This window comes from Muntiacus reevesi, chromosome 11, assembly GCF_963930625.1.
Source record: "Muntiacus reevesi chromosome 11, mMunRee1.1, whole genome shotgun sequence".
In the NCBI taxonomy this organism is placed as follows: Eukaryota; Metazoa; Chordata; class Mammalia; order Artiodactyla; family Cervidae; genus Muntiacus; species Muntiacus reevesi.
In genome coordinates, this window is record NC_089259.1 from 27,005,017 (window position 1) to 27,020,254 (window position 15,238).

At 40.8% G+C, this 15,238-nt stretch overlaps 1 protein-coding gene across 3 annotated transcripts in view; it reads right to left on the bottom strand.

Annotated features, from left to right (window-relative positions):
- The window catches only part of FRY (FRY microtubule binding protein), a 329,088-nt gene that overhangs the window by 73,630 nt on the left and 240,220 nt on the right, over nucleotides 1-15,238 (bottom strand). For all 3 annotated transcript variants that reach the window (XM_065901750.1, XM_065901751.1, XM_065901752.1), the window contains exons 30-34: nucleotides 8,458-8,557; nucleotides 7,845-8,016; nucleotides 2,693-2,949; nucleotides 2,095-2,241; nucleotides 34-202 (exon numbers count right to left, since the gene is read on the bottom strand). In XM_065901750.1, coding sequence (XP_065757822.1) covers nucleotides 34-202; nucleotides 2,095-2,241; nucleotides 2,693-2,949; nucleotides 7,845-8,016; nucleotides 8,458-8,557 — 845 coding nt within the window. The remainder of the gene's footprint in view (nucleotides 1-33; nucleotides 203-2,094; nucleotides 2,242-2,692; nucleotides 2,950-7,844; nucleotides 8,017-8,457; nucleotides 8,558-15,238) is intronic.

Genomic DNA, 15,238 nt, shown 5'->3' on the forward strand with positions numbered 1-15,238 from the left:
GTTTTCCCGTCCACCCAGCTGCCTGGGTCCTACCGGAGGCCGCCGCCGAGGCCTTGCTGCTGGCTGTGAAGCGGTAGAAGGGCGGGTTGTCGCAGTGCTGGACGATGGGGTTCACCGGCTCCGTCTGCTGCAGCTCGAAGAGCAGCTCCTCCATGGTCTGAATGGTGTTGTTCCGGCACAGGTAGACGGCCACCTTCTTGATCTGAGACAAGAAACAGAACACAAGGGATATTTCCCAGAGCAGCCCACAGGGATGTGAGGTTGTCGACAGCAGAGGTGGTAACCCATTCATTTTGATGACCGCAACATCCCAGGAGCGCTCACCGTCCTTCTCTCCTAGGATGAGCAAAGGGTCTGGATTATGGCTGCCCGGTGGGGGCGGGGAGGGGGAAGGATGGGAAGAAGGGACAGTTAGGGAGCTGGGATGGATGTGTACACACTGCTATGTTTAAAATGGATCACCAACAAGGACCGGTTGTAGAGCACGTGGAACTCTGCTCAGGGTTATGTGGCAGCCTGGACGGGAGGGGAGTCTTCGTCTGGTGGAGAATGGATACCTGATATGTATGGCTGAGTCCCTTTGCTGTTCGCCTGAAACTATCACAATATTGTTAATTGGCTAAACCCCAATACAAAATAAATTAAAAAAAAAAAACCAATCTTCAACCTAAAGACCAAAAAAAAAAAAAAAAATCACCTTTTCTCACATGTTCATCTGATAGAAGTGGGTTGTTGAAAGTCTTACCTTCCCTCATGGCTGAGTTTACAAAAGCTACTTCTGGGATAACTTGTGGACTAAAGATGACTTCTATCTAACCTTAAAATTTGCCATCTGGGGGCCTCCCTGGTAGTCTAATGGTTAAGACTTCGCCTTCCAGTGGGTGCAGGGAACTAAGAAGTAGTTAACTTAACTCCACATGCCTTGAGGCCAAAAATCCAAGACATAAAACAGAAGCAGCATTCTAACAAATTCAATACAGATTTAAAAAATGGTCGACATTAAAAAAAAAAAATCTTCCAACAAAACAAAACAAACCTTACCATCTAAGGTCTTATCTTGAGAAAGTATTTTATTTATGCAAACCATGGGAGAAAAACTGCTAGCTGTGTCCATTTAAAAAGGAACTCAGCCTCCCGTTACTCTCTTCTACCAGAGAAACAGACGAGTTTGAGCTGTCTGCATGGTTTTAAGTTTTAAAAATAACTCTGGATTAAATCTCTGCATTACTGCAACCCTCAAGCCTGAGGCTCAGAAGCAGCAATGAGGCTTACATGGCCCAGAACAGCAGGGCAGGCAGGCACAACACCTCTCAGAAAAACAACCAGCACACAGACACCAACTGTGTGAGGGTTTTCAAAATGCAATCGTTTTACTGATGACCTCACCTTTAAATACAGACACGAAGGTGGGCATGTCAGTAGGACTTTTCTGTTGCTTATTTCTCTCTTTGACTACCTATCTTTGAAGAGATAAACCGGAATATTCTGCATATTATTGTTTTAAGAGCATTCAGGATGTAAACACAGAACATTTTTTATTAGTAATAATATAATGTGTTACTTAGTTTCTCTTACATAATGGGTCTAATGTTTCTAGAAGACAGATTTAGGTAATTATGAGAAGAATGCTACTGCTGCTAAGTCACTTCAGTCATACCCCACTCTTTGGGACCCCATGGACTGCAGCCCACCAGGCTCCCCTGTCCCTGGGATTCTCCAGACAAGAATACTGGAGTGGGTTGCCATGCCCTCCTCCTTCCCAACCCAGGGATCAAACCCGTGTCTCTTACATCTCCTGTATTGGCGGGCGGGTTCTTTACCACTAGTGAAACCTGGGATGTGGACTCCTTAATCTCAAAGTTTCTGGGTCCAAAGACTTACAGAAGGGATGACAGAGATGCCACGAGGACACGAGCTTGCAATGCAGGGGGCAGAAGGGAGCTTTTATGTACCATCTAGAAAGCTCACAGGAGATGGGCGTGACTGATGAAATCTGACATCTCTATTCTACTCGTGCGATGATGACATTCTGACTTGCAATCGCAGATGGAAGCAGTGACAGAATAAGGACCCCAACCTTGGAGGGGCACTCACATAGGGCAGGAGGAGCGTGTCGCTGCTGACCCCGCACAGGCTGATCAGAAACTGCAAGGTGATCCGCAGGTTGTTGCTCCACTTCTCATTGTTGGCTAACGCATTCCAGGCATTTTCCATTTCCGGTCCGGGAACTTCATCCCCATACTGTAACCGACAAAATAAAACCGGACCCGGGAGGAGCGTGGGAAAAATGTGAGGATGCAAAATGTCTGATGAAAAATCATTTCAAGGGTCACGGTCATCTCAGAATCGTTAAGAAGGGGGGAGAATGGCCACGCATCACAAAGATGCCACTTTTCAAGAATTTATAATACACACTTCACTACTGCACAATACTTATTCACATGATGATTCAAATGCAAGGATCATATAATAACGATGATAACTGGGATCACAATCAAACTGGGCTAAAATACACATAACGAAGTGTCCCACTGTAATCGTTTTTCAAGTGGGCCTGAAGTTCAGTGGCCTGAAGCATGTGCGCACTTGTGCAACCGTCCCCACCACCCACACCCTGTTCTTGAGATTGTTGACGGCAGGCACCACTTTCCCCGGGTTTCCCGTGAGGAAGGTGCAGCTCCTCAGCGCTTACCTTGGCAGTCATGTACATGAGGTTGTTCAGCACCAGGGACGTCGCCTCCGGGGAGCCCCAGCCATTGCCCTTCAGCCCCTGAGAAGCCGTCACCTCTCCCTCGCGGTCCTTGGCGTCGTCCTCGGGGCTGCTGGGGCTGGAGCCCGGGAGGAGCAGCCTGCTGTCCACCAGCTCGATGTTGTGCAGCCAGGGCAGCAGGTAGGTGAGCATGATCTGACGCCCGTTGGGATGCGTGGTGGGGAAGCGCTGGCTGACCTCTGCAGAGAACGGCAGAGACCGTGAGCCACGTCATCTCATCAGACTGAACCAGAAGGTGAACAGCTAGCGGAAGCAGTAGGTTAAAGCGGACAGAACAGGAATCAGAAGGACATATGCCCAGATCCCAGTTTGTCCACATACTAGCTGCATGAGACTCTGGGTTAGTTACTGAAGTTCTCTGTTCCTCAGCTTCCTCGTCTGTAAAATGGGCCAATCAGGTCCCACACTAGTTGATTGTGAAGATTAAAAGACACAATATGCCTGTCATCCAACAGGCTCTTAATAAACAGCAGTTAGGATTATTCATGGGCTTTCCCTGGTGGCTCAGTCAGTAAAGAATCCACCTGCAATGCAGGAGACCAAGGTTCGATCCCTGGGTCAGGAAGATCACCTGGAGAAGGGAATAGCTACCCACTCCAGTACTCTTGTTTGGAGAATTCCACGGACAGAGGAGCCTGACTGGATACAGTCCATGGGGTCACAAAGAGTCGGGCAAGACTGAGGGACTAACACTTACTTAGGATTATTATAATAATGACTATTCTCTCTCCATTATACCTAAATTTTACAAAGTGCCTTGCATGCATGAGCTGTTAAAAAGTAAGCTGCAACCCTCCAGGAAGAACAAACTCAGTGTGTGATGTCCCATGTGTGGTGCCCACTTGAAAACTGCCAGCTATGTGGAAGGTGTATGGTTGATGCTGCGCTTTGTCTTCTGAAATAAATGAGTCAAAAAGGTACAACTGTATGACCAGTCATCTCACCATTACTTCCTCTGATAACATTTTTGCATTGTTTCACTGGCAGCAGCATTTCATTTTATGATCTAAATAAGTTTTCTATAGACACAAAAGCACAGCTTTATATACATGCTGCAAGCTCTGAAGTCATCTCCTGTTTCTAATATTTACAGGAGAATTCATTTTATCCCAAGGGACATTAGAAAGCTTGGCCTAATGTACCTGCTATCATCCAGCATGGCATGTAATCTCATTTAGAGAGCTCGGGCCTGCTATACAACAGAATGACACAGATGCCAGGAGATGATCCACTGTATCCCTGAAACAGAGACTTCAATGGATTTGGCCTTTTTCCTAAAATTACAACTCTTTTATTTTGAAGAATAAGAGTATACTTTATGCTGTGCTGCAAGTCAGACATGTTATGCTGTTATATGTCACACAGGTCAAATCTCAAAATTGACTTAATGTCCAGACTTACATGGATGTGATGACTGATACTATGGACTTTCATGACACATATTCAGATCCCTATAAAAGTACAACACTTATTTAGTCCAACATACCAGACCTCTCCTAGGTGCAAAATGCTCTTCCAGGCACCATGGAGACAGCAAAGATTAAGGATGTGATCCTCTCCTGAGGAGGAAGCTCTGAGACTAGTTGTGTCTACAGATAACCCTGGGGCCAGGTAGAAAGTGACGGATGACACAACAGAGGCACAGAGTCCTTTGGGGGTTCGATGGAAGAAAATGATTCCGGTCATAAAGATGTGGGGCACTTTGATGACAAAAGAACCATTTAAGCTCTGCTAGAAAGGATTGGGGTGGGGGGAGGTTCCTTGGTGGCTCAGTGGTAAAGAATGTGCCTGCAAACAAAGGAGATGTGAGTTTCACATTGGGTCAGGAAGATCCCCTGGAGGAGGAAATGGCAACCCACTCCAGTATTCTTGCCTGGGCAATCCCATGGACAGAGGAGCCTAGGGGACTACAGTCCATTGGTCACAAAGAGTCGAACACAACTTAGTGATTAAACAACAACAGAAAGCCCTGGGACTTGGGAGAGAAAGAAATCTTTCCAATCATAGGGACAACTATTTTAAGACTGTCATCTTTCAACAGTGGTACAAAAATCTATAGACTTTTTGGAGCAGTAATCACCTTCTATCATATTACTTATTTATGTAAAACAAGTTTGTATTTATAAATTTCATGTTTATAAAATTTATAAATGATTTCCTTATTGACGCTGTTTACTACATCTTGTCTGTTAGTCATAAGCCTGAGAGGGTAGGGATCTCTGGGGTACCCCATGCTTCCAGATCAGGTGTAAAGATGTTTTAAAGGAAAACGAGGGAAAAAAATGCTGTGACATGCAAACATCATTCACCTCTCCAGAAACAAATTAAATAATCTCTAAGACAACGTCAGTGGGATGCTAGATCATTTTCTGGCTGTTTGGGCAAGACCTAAATAACTGGCTTGGCTTCTTACAAGGAATTAAGTCATATGAAACTACAGGCAGTAAAAATCTCACCGCAGGGTTTTTAATGGTAAAGGCAGTATAAACAAAGGCTAGGAATCCATTATAATCTCCTTATTTTTCCATGCTATTTTATAAAAGTTATTTCTCATAAGTTGAAATAGCCAAAAGGTCAATTCTGGTCAATTCTTGACCGAAACTAAGGCTTAACTTGCTTGCAACTCATGATATGAGCTTCTTTCCTTGTCAAATCTGCTAAACTGTTTCTCCTCTCTCTCTCCAATTGTCAGACTCTCTCCTCTTACCAGCTTCTCCCATGAAACAAGCTCAAATCTAGCTCATCCTCTGACTGCATCCACCATAAGCCCCATCCTCCCTTGCATTGCTTCTTTCTCAGCCAAGCCCCTAAGACCTGGCTTCTGCTGCTGCTTCTCCCTGGAAATGATAGACAGTTGCTGATGAATTGTGAAATTCATAGGGTTATCTTCAGGCTTTATCCCCCAGGGTCTCGCTATTCTGGAGGAGGCTGTGGACCACTCACTCCCTTTTCCTAAGTCCTGTCTTCTCTAGGTCTCCATGAAACACACTCTCTGGGTGTTCTCTTTCCATAAACATGCCTCCCTTCCCTCTTTGCTCCCTCACCCTTCACTGGCCTGGTCCTTAAAAGTTGGGGTCCAGGTTTTCTTTCACTCTGTACTCTCTCCATTCATGACCTCATTTATTCCTACGGTTCTTATCCTCGATGGTCTTCCATGAGCCACTACCACTGGGCCTTCCCTCGGCCCTGGTCTATCTATACACAAGGGTGTCCAACAGATGCCTAAACTCGATAACCCAAACTGATCTGAGTGTGAGCTCATAGTCTCTGCCTCGCCTGGACCCTCCTCTTCTCCTCGAATCAGCTCTCCAGATGGGGTGATCACTCCCTACCTCCCAGATAACACACCAGGCACTTCCTTCATGTACTCCGCCCATAGCTCACAACTCTGGTCTCCCCTCTGTTCTCATGTTCAGGTCTCATCATATCCTCCTTGGAGGTGGTGTCATTGTTTCTCAACTGGTCTCCTCTCTCCAGACAGGATGTTCTGTCATCCACTCACCACACTACAGGAAGTGTCTTTCTAAAACTTCACTCTGATCTCACCCCTCTCTCTTCTTGTTTGAAACGGATGAGTGGCTTTCAAAACGCAAGCAGCTTGCTTGACCATCCTCCCTGTTCATAGACTTCTGAGGGATTTCAAGGAGCACATATGTAGTCTCTGACTTGCAAACTCCTAGGAACACAATAAAGGCCTTCCAAGGTTGATTTCTGCCTCTCTGTCCATAACCATCTCAAACTTTCCCCCTTCTCTGCATGTTATATTAGCCAACCCCCCTATATAATCTTTCAAATGTGTCATGTTATCTTATACTTCTAAGCCAATGCACATGCTATTTCGTTGGCCTGTAATGCCAATCCACTTGCCAACTGCAATGTCACCTATTTATCTGCTTTGCAAATTTCTACTCTTCTTTCAAACTGCAGCTGAGACATCAACTTCTCTGGGAAGACTTTCCTGATATTCTTGACCCAATAATTGATGACTTCTTGATCTTCCATCTCAAAGAGAGAATGTGCATATCATACAGAAGTATAATTTTTTAAACTACACTTGCTACACTGTATCACAATTATATGCTTGTACATTTTTCTTTATTACTAGATGATGAAACTTTGATGGGAGAGACTGCTTTACTTGCCTCTGTATTTCCAGGATCCAAGCACAGTGCCTGGCATACAGGCAGCACTCAAATCTTGGTCGAAGTGAAGAAAAACAAATGTTAGTTTTCCAAGTAGAAAATTAGTTTATCAAAAAGGTTTTTCTTGAGTCCTCCCACTATTTCAGGCACAATGCAAGGATGTGACTAATCTATCTCAAATAAATGGATTTTCCAAAACATTATTCACAAAGATTACTTGTAAATTTGTGCCCTAAATCAAACTCTCAATAAATTATATATGTAGCGACATTCAAGCTGCAAAATACCATAAACATCATCACCAAAAGCAACTGACAGCAATTACTTGCATTAGAAGTTGCGTGTGTGTGTGTGTGCATGCATGTGCTCAGTTGTGTGTGACTCTTTGTGACCCCGTGGACTGCAACCCACAGGATTCTCTATCCATGGGATTTCCCAGGCAAGAATACTGGAGTGGGTTGCCATTTCCCCCTCCAGGGGATAAAGTTACATCACTTATATTTAATTTCTTGGGGAAATTTTACATACATAGTGATAATGATTCACCTAAGCATCTTCACATTTGTCCTATGTTTATTTATACCCACACTGTTTTAGATAAACACACTCTTCTATATTTAAGGATATTCTAGAATTTATTTTTGTCTGTAACTGAGCTTGCATGCATGCTCAGTCACTCAGTCGTGTCCGACTCTTTGCAACTCCATGGACTGAAGTCCGCCAGGTTCCTCTGTCCATGGAATTTTCCAGGCAAGAATAGTGGAGCAGGTTGTCATTTCCTACTCCAGGGACAAATGAACTTAGCCCAATGCAATTTTGATTGACAAATTTATTATCAAAAATTTTGACTCTCAATTACACTAGAATTTTAAAAGTAAGAATACTTAGGGCAGAAAGGATCACACATGCCATGACTGACAATTGCACAATACCTGAGAAGAGAGGAAGTGTGAGCTCGGGGTACATCCTGGCCAGTTCGCACGACAAGAAGGCCAGTGACACGCTGTAGAGCGGTGGCAATGGGCCGTGCGTCCCATACAGAATACTGCCAGGTCTTTGTTCGGCTACTTTCTTCGAGTACACAAAAAGCTTTGCTTCAAGGATCTATAAAGAAGTAGGAGAGTAGCTTCATGTAAACACACGTAAAAATGCGTATTTGTAAAACTGAGATAATATTGTTACCAGTTTTCTACTATGACTTATTAAAATAATACCATTCTCATGTGTCCACAGTTAAAAAAAAAGAAATATGAAAGTTATAAACAGTATGAAAAAGCATTGGCTGGCTATCTCAAGAGTATTTATATTGAATGCAGTTTTGTAATAAAATTTATGAATGCATCTTTTAATACTGTATGAAAGGCAAAGCATCAGTTACTGCCTGTGTTTACAGATAATTAAGTATTATTTTCTCACTCATCATATCCACCAGTGATGTGTAGAAATGCATGAATGTGTATCAATAAACAGCAATCTAGTGATCAACTACCACTTCCATTTCCTGTGTTCAGGGATGGAAATTTCTCTGTAGTCGGTGATACATGCCTGCATGAGCTGCATGGAGATTTCATAAATCTCTCTGTTGGTGTCAGAGGCCTTGAACAGAACAAGGTTTAACAGCGTCACTATGTCAAAAGGATAGTTCCTAAAACAAAACAAAACAGTACAGGTTATGGGATAGCCTGGCTAGTAACCTTGATAGATCATTACCTCTCAAAATTCTAGACAGCACACTGAGCTCAGTCACACTAATGGCATTCCCAAGCCCATTTCACCATCCCCATCTGCTGTTTATTAGTAGATGAAGGGAAACTGCTCTGAGGTTAAAACTGAATATTGTCACATCAGCTCAATGAACACAAAAGTCTACCTATTGCTAATAGATTTTTGATGAAAACCGAAAACAAGAGGAAAAGACAGAAGACAATATGTCTAAACTCAACAGCTCACTGACTTGATGTTTTCATTCAATCCATCTAAATGTATTGAGCACCAAACATCTATCAGAAACAACTGCAAAGAACTGATGATACTAAGCTAGTCCGGCTGGTGCCCTCCCTTAAGGAAAACTCAGTTGAGTTAAGGAGACAAACTATACAGTCTAGTTATGAGGAGGAACCTGGGATTGTCCACAGATGATACAGAAATCCACGGCCATGGAAGGGGTAGCACGGGGTGCATTCTATGCGGAGAGAATAGCTTCTTGAAAGATTATACATGTCAAAATACCCCTCCCCAGTACACAGGATTTTAAACCTAAATGTGCTTATACTACCTACATGTCCATGTTTCACTGGACAATGAGGCTCACTTTAGTCTTCTCAGTAGCTGTACAGGGTTCCACACTATCAAGTATCTGTCACTCAGTCGTGTCCAACTCTTTGTGACCCCCGTGGACTGTAGCCTGCCAGGCTTCTCTGTCCATGGGATTTCCCAGGCAAGAATACTGGAGTGGGTGGCCATTTCCTTCTCCAGGAGATCTTCTGACCCAGGGATTGAACCCAGGTCTCCTGCACTGCAGGGAGATTCTTGACCATCTGAGCCGTCAGAGGAGGCCTGCTCCACAGTATGGACAAACCATAAATAACCACTCTTGTCGTGGATGCTGTGCCGCCTAGACCTCCCTTCAGGACAGAGGTGCTCCATCCTCCCACTACCGTGCTGGAGGCTGATCTCTCTGGTTGAATCCTTCTCTGGGAACTGCCTAGACCAAGGTCATGCATGCTCCCCAGCAGTGCTCCCCGTGGGATTGCTTGAAGTTTCTTTCTTCTGCTGGGTCCTGTCTCCCTCACTTCCTCACAGACGTTGATCCCAAGGGCATTCCCTAATAAATTTCCTGAACTCAAATCTCCACCACAAGGTTCTATTTCCTGGGAAAGCCAACCTTAGACACACACTGACAGATGTTTAAAGGTTATTTTCATTTTTTTCACTATGATAACTTTGACGTGTTGGGCAAGTATTTCTTTAGAACAGATTTCTAGACAAGTCATGCAGGGTCCAAGGGCATACTTAAAATTTTGATAGATACTGCTGCTATACTACCGTCCAAAGTGGTTTTACCAATTAGCACTCCAACATGATTACTTTTCTAGGACTATAATTTTAAATGAACAAAAATGCATGAGGTTGATGAGAAACTGGGCAAAGCTCCCCAAATGACAGTGGTAAGGATGGTGATGAGCTGTGGGTAATGTTTATGTTATGACATGGTGACTTTGTGCGAGTTACAATACCAAGTCCTTTACCAAGATTTCTGACTTAATCTTCACACCAAGACTGTGAGGCTTAAAGATGTTAAATTCTCACCCAAGGTCAGGGAGAAGGAGTGGAGCCTGGATTCCATCCTAGATTTGTTTGACTCCCAAGAATTCAAACACTTATCCACTGTGCTGTCCACCTCCTAGATACCCCACAATAGGTCATTTCATGACCAGTCTAATTTAGAATTCTTATGAACTGCAGTATCTGAAAACAGACCTTTCTGTGAAAACAGAAAGGTAACTTTCTTCTGAGCCCTACAGTAGCAGAGACGTCTTACATACATTACTGTCTCTGATTCTGGGACTTAATACATATATATTTTTAAATAAACACTGGAAACTACTAGAGATCACTGGGGATTTAAAGGCAGAAGAAGAGTAGACAAAGCTGGCCTCTTATGCAGGGTTATGCCCTCAACCATGTAATCAGGGAATTCAATTAGCTGCTTAAAACTGAGTTATGGAATTGAAGGGGAATCACACTGAAAGAAGTAATACAGATACAGAAAGTGAAAGAAACCCAGAGAAGGAAAAAATCAGAAAGCTCTCTGATGAGTGCAAGAGTACAAATAAAACATCTGTACTTAGACATTTAAAATAGGCTTAGAAATAGAATCTTACATTTTTCAGTATTTAATTATTCAGCATAGACAGTGGAAGGATAAAAGAAAGACAGCTATGATCACACAGAATAAAAATAAAATGATAAAATAGATATAAAAGGTAGATGTGGTTCAGAAAGTAAATAAGAAAGAAAACTGATTTTTTTTTCTATCTGAAAGAGAGGAAATTTTGAAGAATTTGAGAAATACTCATTAGCTCTGGCTTATCTAGAACTAACTGATGAAACTCAAGATAATTTTGAGTTATTCTAAAGAGAAATGGATTTTACTAGTTGATATGATTACATCATAGCTCTTTGCTTCCAATAGCTGTTGAATAATAATAGCAATAATAATAGTGTTTACAGGGTGCTTACCATGTGCTAGACCTTTGGTCAAGATACTGTTTTCCTTTAATCCTTACCCTAACCCCGTTACCACTCGTATTTCACAAATGAGTAAGCATTTGAAGTAAGTTGTTCAAGATCACACAGCTTAATGAGAGACAGAGCGAGAATCAATCTCAAGACATTATGTTTCCAGAGCCCAAATTCCCAAACTCTGTGCTCTCCTGAAATTCTCCAGGGGACACAACCAAATGGGGCTGTACGTCACCAGTCAGGGAGCACGACCGTGATTCACGAAAGATAAGCTTCCCTGTCTTCTTTGGTAACAGATGGATGCTATTCTCTTAAGAAATGCGGGGCATTTACTTTTAAGAATTCAAGTTTTGAAGTAAGTCAGAAAGAGAAAGACAAACACTATATTAACACATACATATGGAATTTAGAAAGATGGTACTGACAATCCTACATGCAGGGCAGCAAAGGAGACACAGATGTAAAGAACAGACTTTTGGACTCTGTGGGAGAAGGCGAGGGTGGGATGATGTGAGAGAGTAGCATCGAAACATGTATATTACCATATGTAAAACAGCTGACCAGTGCAAGTTTGATACATAAAGCAGGGCACTCAAAGCCGGTGCTCTGGGACAACCAGAGGGATGGGATGGGGAGGGTAGTGGGAGCCAGTGATTAAAATGAGGAGGGCACATGTACATTTGTGGCTTATTCATGTTGATATATGGCAAAAACCATCACAATATTGTAATTATCCTCCAATTAAAATAAATAAATTTAAAACAACTTGATTAAAAAAAATAATTCAAGTTTGCTGTATCTGACTTAAATAGGAAAGATTTATAGTTAAGGCAAGATAGGCATATAAACAATAATGACAATAAAAACCACCTCTAAAAATAAACCCAACACAATTCTTTAAAAATTAAAACTTTGATCTTACATATACTTCTAAAACATCTATTAAAAATATTTGAAGGAAAAAAATAAATATATTTGAGGAGTATGCTCGAGAATAAGAGTGAAAACAATGGAATTCTTAAGTATTTAATTAAATGTGAAGAGAATTCTGTTGAATTAAGCCAGTGACTGGAAGCGGTCTATACTTTTAATAGAGAGAACACATTATTTACCTTGGTTTACAACCTTGGAAAGCCATTTAGTCTCTTTCTCAATTTCCTAATCTGTTCTAAAGTGATATAATTTGGAATTGATGGAAAAATTAATGAGAACACACACAGGAGCCAAATAGTTATTGGAATTAATGCTGCCTGACAGGTGAACTATTGTCTTTTGTGCTAAATTATAGTACTGAGCTGCATTTAAAAGTTTTTACTCAAATATGAAACATATCATGAAAAAGCCTTTGAAACTAATATCAGTTTTACAATCACTTTCTACTTTTATCTTCACTTTCCCTGGTCTTATTCACGTTCCACTCCAGCTTCCAAATCTCTCAATGTCAGCAGAGTCAGATTATAGTTATAATTACAGTTATAATTTTGACTGGAGACCAGCAAGCTCACTACACACACACACATTTATAGAAATAAAAGGAACTGAAAAGAATGCAGAGAACCATTTTTTCCTACTATCACAGCTGTTGAATATAAAGATTTATATACTAGCTATGTAAAAATTACTTTCATTCTAAAAGTAGAAAATTTTAATCTATATTTTTAAAATGTTAAATCTTTTAGGTATTTTAAAGTCAATTACAAGTGGTTCCTTAATAAATGAGTCTGCCTATAAGTTGTCATATTCCTATAAAAATATGCCAATATATGATCATATATTGTAAATTATTTTACTTTACAGGAAGAATTCTTTGCTTTAGAGTATGTCTTGTAGAAGTTACTGTTCAGATACCTTGTTTCAGGAATTTATAAAACATGATCTAGTTTGTGTGTGACTTTTCAGGAACAGATTATTTTATAAGTGATTTGGGTGTTTTTTTTTTAGAATTAAACTTGCAGAAGACAAAGTCTAAAACACCAGAAGTGCTTTTCAAAAAAATACTGAAAATAAGTGCAAAGTTGCTCAAACAAATCTGGAGACTTATCTAAACTACAAAGACTGAGAACTTATGGGAAAAGAGAACAAATTTAGGCCACAGCTGAAACTTCAAATTCTGAACATCCCTGTGGTGAGAAATGACAAGTGCTGGTCACTGTCTTAGCAGAGAGGTCACAGCCATGGCAGCATCTGGCCCTGACCTTCCCTCAGAATAGATTTGTCATGAGTGTAAGCTGATAGGCAATATTAGTTTAAGAAACCAAAATATTTTAGGATGCTATCTTTTAAAACCTACTCTAAACATAGAGAGCTTTATAACCTAATATTTTTGTGACTGGGATATTACTGGAATTGAGACTATATTGCTAAATTCATAAAAACATTTATTTGTGCTCCCTAAAAAGAACCTAGATTCATTCAGAGGAATGCACTGTGATATTTTATGAGATGAAATAAATTTGAATAAGACAGTTCAAACCAAGTTCACTGGGAGAAGGGTGGCAAAGAGAGGAAACTTTTATTCCTCTTACTTTTGAGAGATGAACTTATGGTCCAAGTCATAGATTCTAAATATGTTCTTTAAAATCAAAGAGCCGAAATTTGTTTTTAGAAAGTTGAAATACCTGAAAATAAAACAATCCTCCAGAGAAAGAGACGTTTATAAAAAATGTTATTTTGTTAATATCCTATAGGATAAATGTCATTTATTTACTATTGCTAACATCAAGAAAGTTGAGTGCTGAAGAATTGATGCTTTTGAACTGTGGTGTTGGAGAAGACTCTTGAGAGTCCCTTGAACTGCATGGAGATCCAACCAGTCCATCCTAAAGGAGATCAGTCCTGGGTGTTCACTGGAAGGACTGATGCTAAAGCTGAAACTCCAATACTTTGGCCACCTCATGCGAAGAGTTGACTCATTGGAAAAGACCCTGATGTTGGGAGGGATTGGGGGAAGGAGGAGAAGGGGACGACAGAGGATGAGATGGCTGGATGGCATCACTGACTCGATGGACATGAGTTTGAGTAAACTCCGGGAGTTGGTGATGGACAGGGAGGCCTGGCGTGCTGCAGTTCATGGGGTCTCAAAGAGTCGGACACGACTGAGCGACTGAACTGAACTGAACATCAAGAAATAAACCAATGGAAAACCAGACAATTTAGATTATCATCCGATATGACTTTTATGGAAATTAAAATCTGTATATAATAAAAATTTTACTACTTAGATTATGGAAGATGAAAGCTTTATACATGAAATGTTATCTATCATCTTCATAAAAGAAAAATACTAAAGAGAAACTTGTCTCTTTAAATAGCATGTTCATTTTAGGTTTATTGAAAGTAGATGTCTTCTAAAATTCTGTTCTTATGAATTTAGAATCATAACAGATTGTAATTTAAAATGAATTTACTTTTATTCCCTTTATCCGGTAGCTTAGGATAGCTATTTAAAATGCCATATTTAATTAAAAGGAACAATTAACAGTCTATCAAAGTCCTTTCAAAAACAAAGGTGGGCTGCCTTCTCTCCATTTGTAATACATAATAAGCTTTTTCTTGGGAAGAGCTGTTCTAATCTGGGGAGTCTTTATTAACCCTTTCAGCTTAGCTATGAAATTATTTCAATAAACTGTAGAGATGAATGACTCCGCTGAGTGACTGATTTACATAGTGAGGGCAATGTTTTAAAAAGCATAATCTCTGGAATCCCAGGAGACCCATTTCCCCTGCCCCTTCTTCCTTTCTCAAGGTTTGTATGAGAGAAATTTAAAGTTTTTAGGTTGCTTCCTGAGTTTAGTTTGGTCTCAAAATGGCTGAAGGGCTTATAGTTCATACTTATCACAAATATTTCTAGAAATTCCTTAAACGAAATCTTGGTCATTTTCAAAGCCTGCTCTAAAACTTCATTATAAATTTCCAGGCAACTTAAAAAGAAGGGTGCTTGAACTACAAACCATTCTCCTGGTAGAATGAAAACTCAATGTAGCTATGAACTTAGAACAGTCTATCTTCTGGGGAAGGAGAGGCCATTTCTATTTCCTTAGAATTTACTCCACTTGGATATTTGCAAAAACAATCAGCTCTC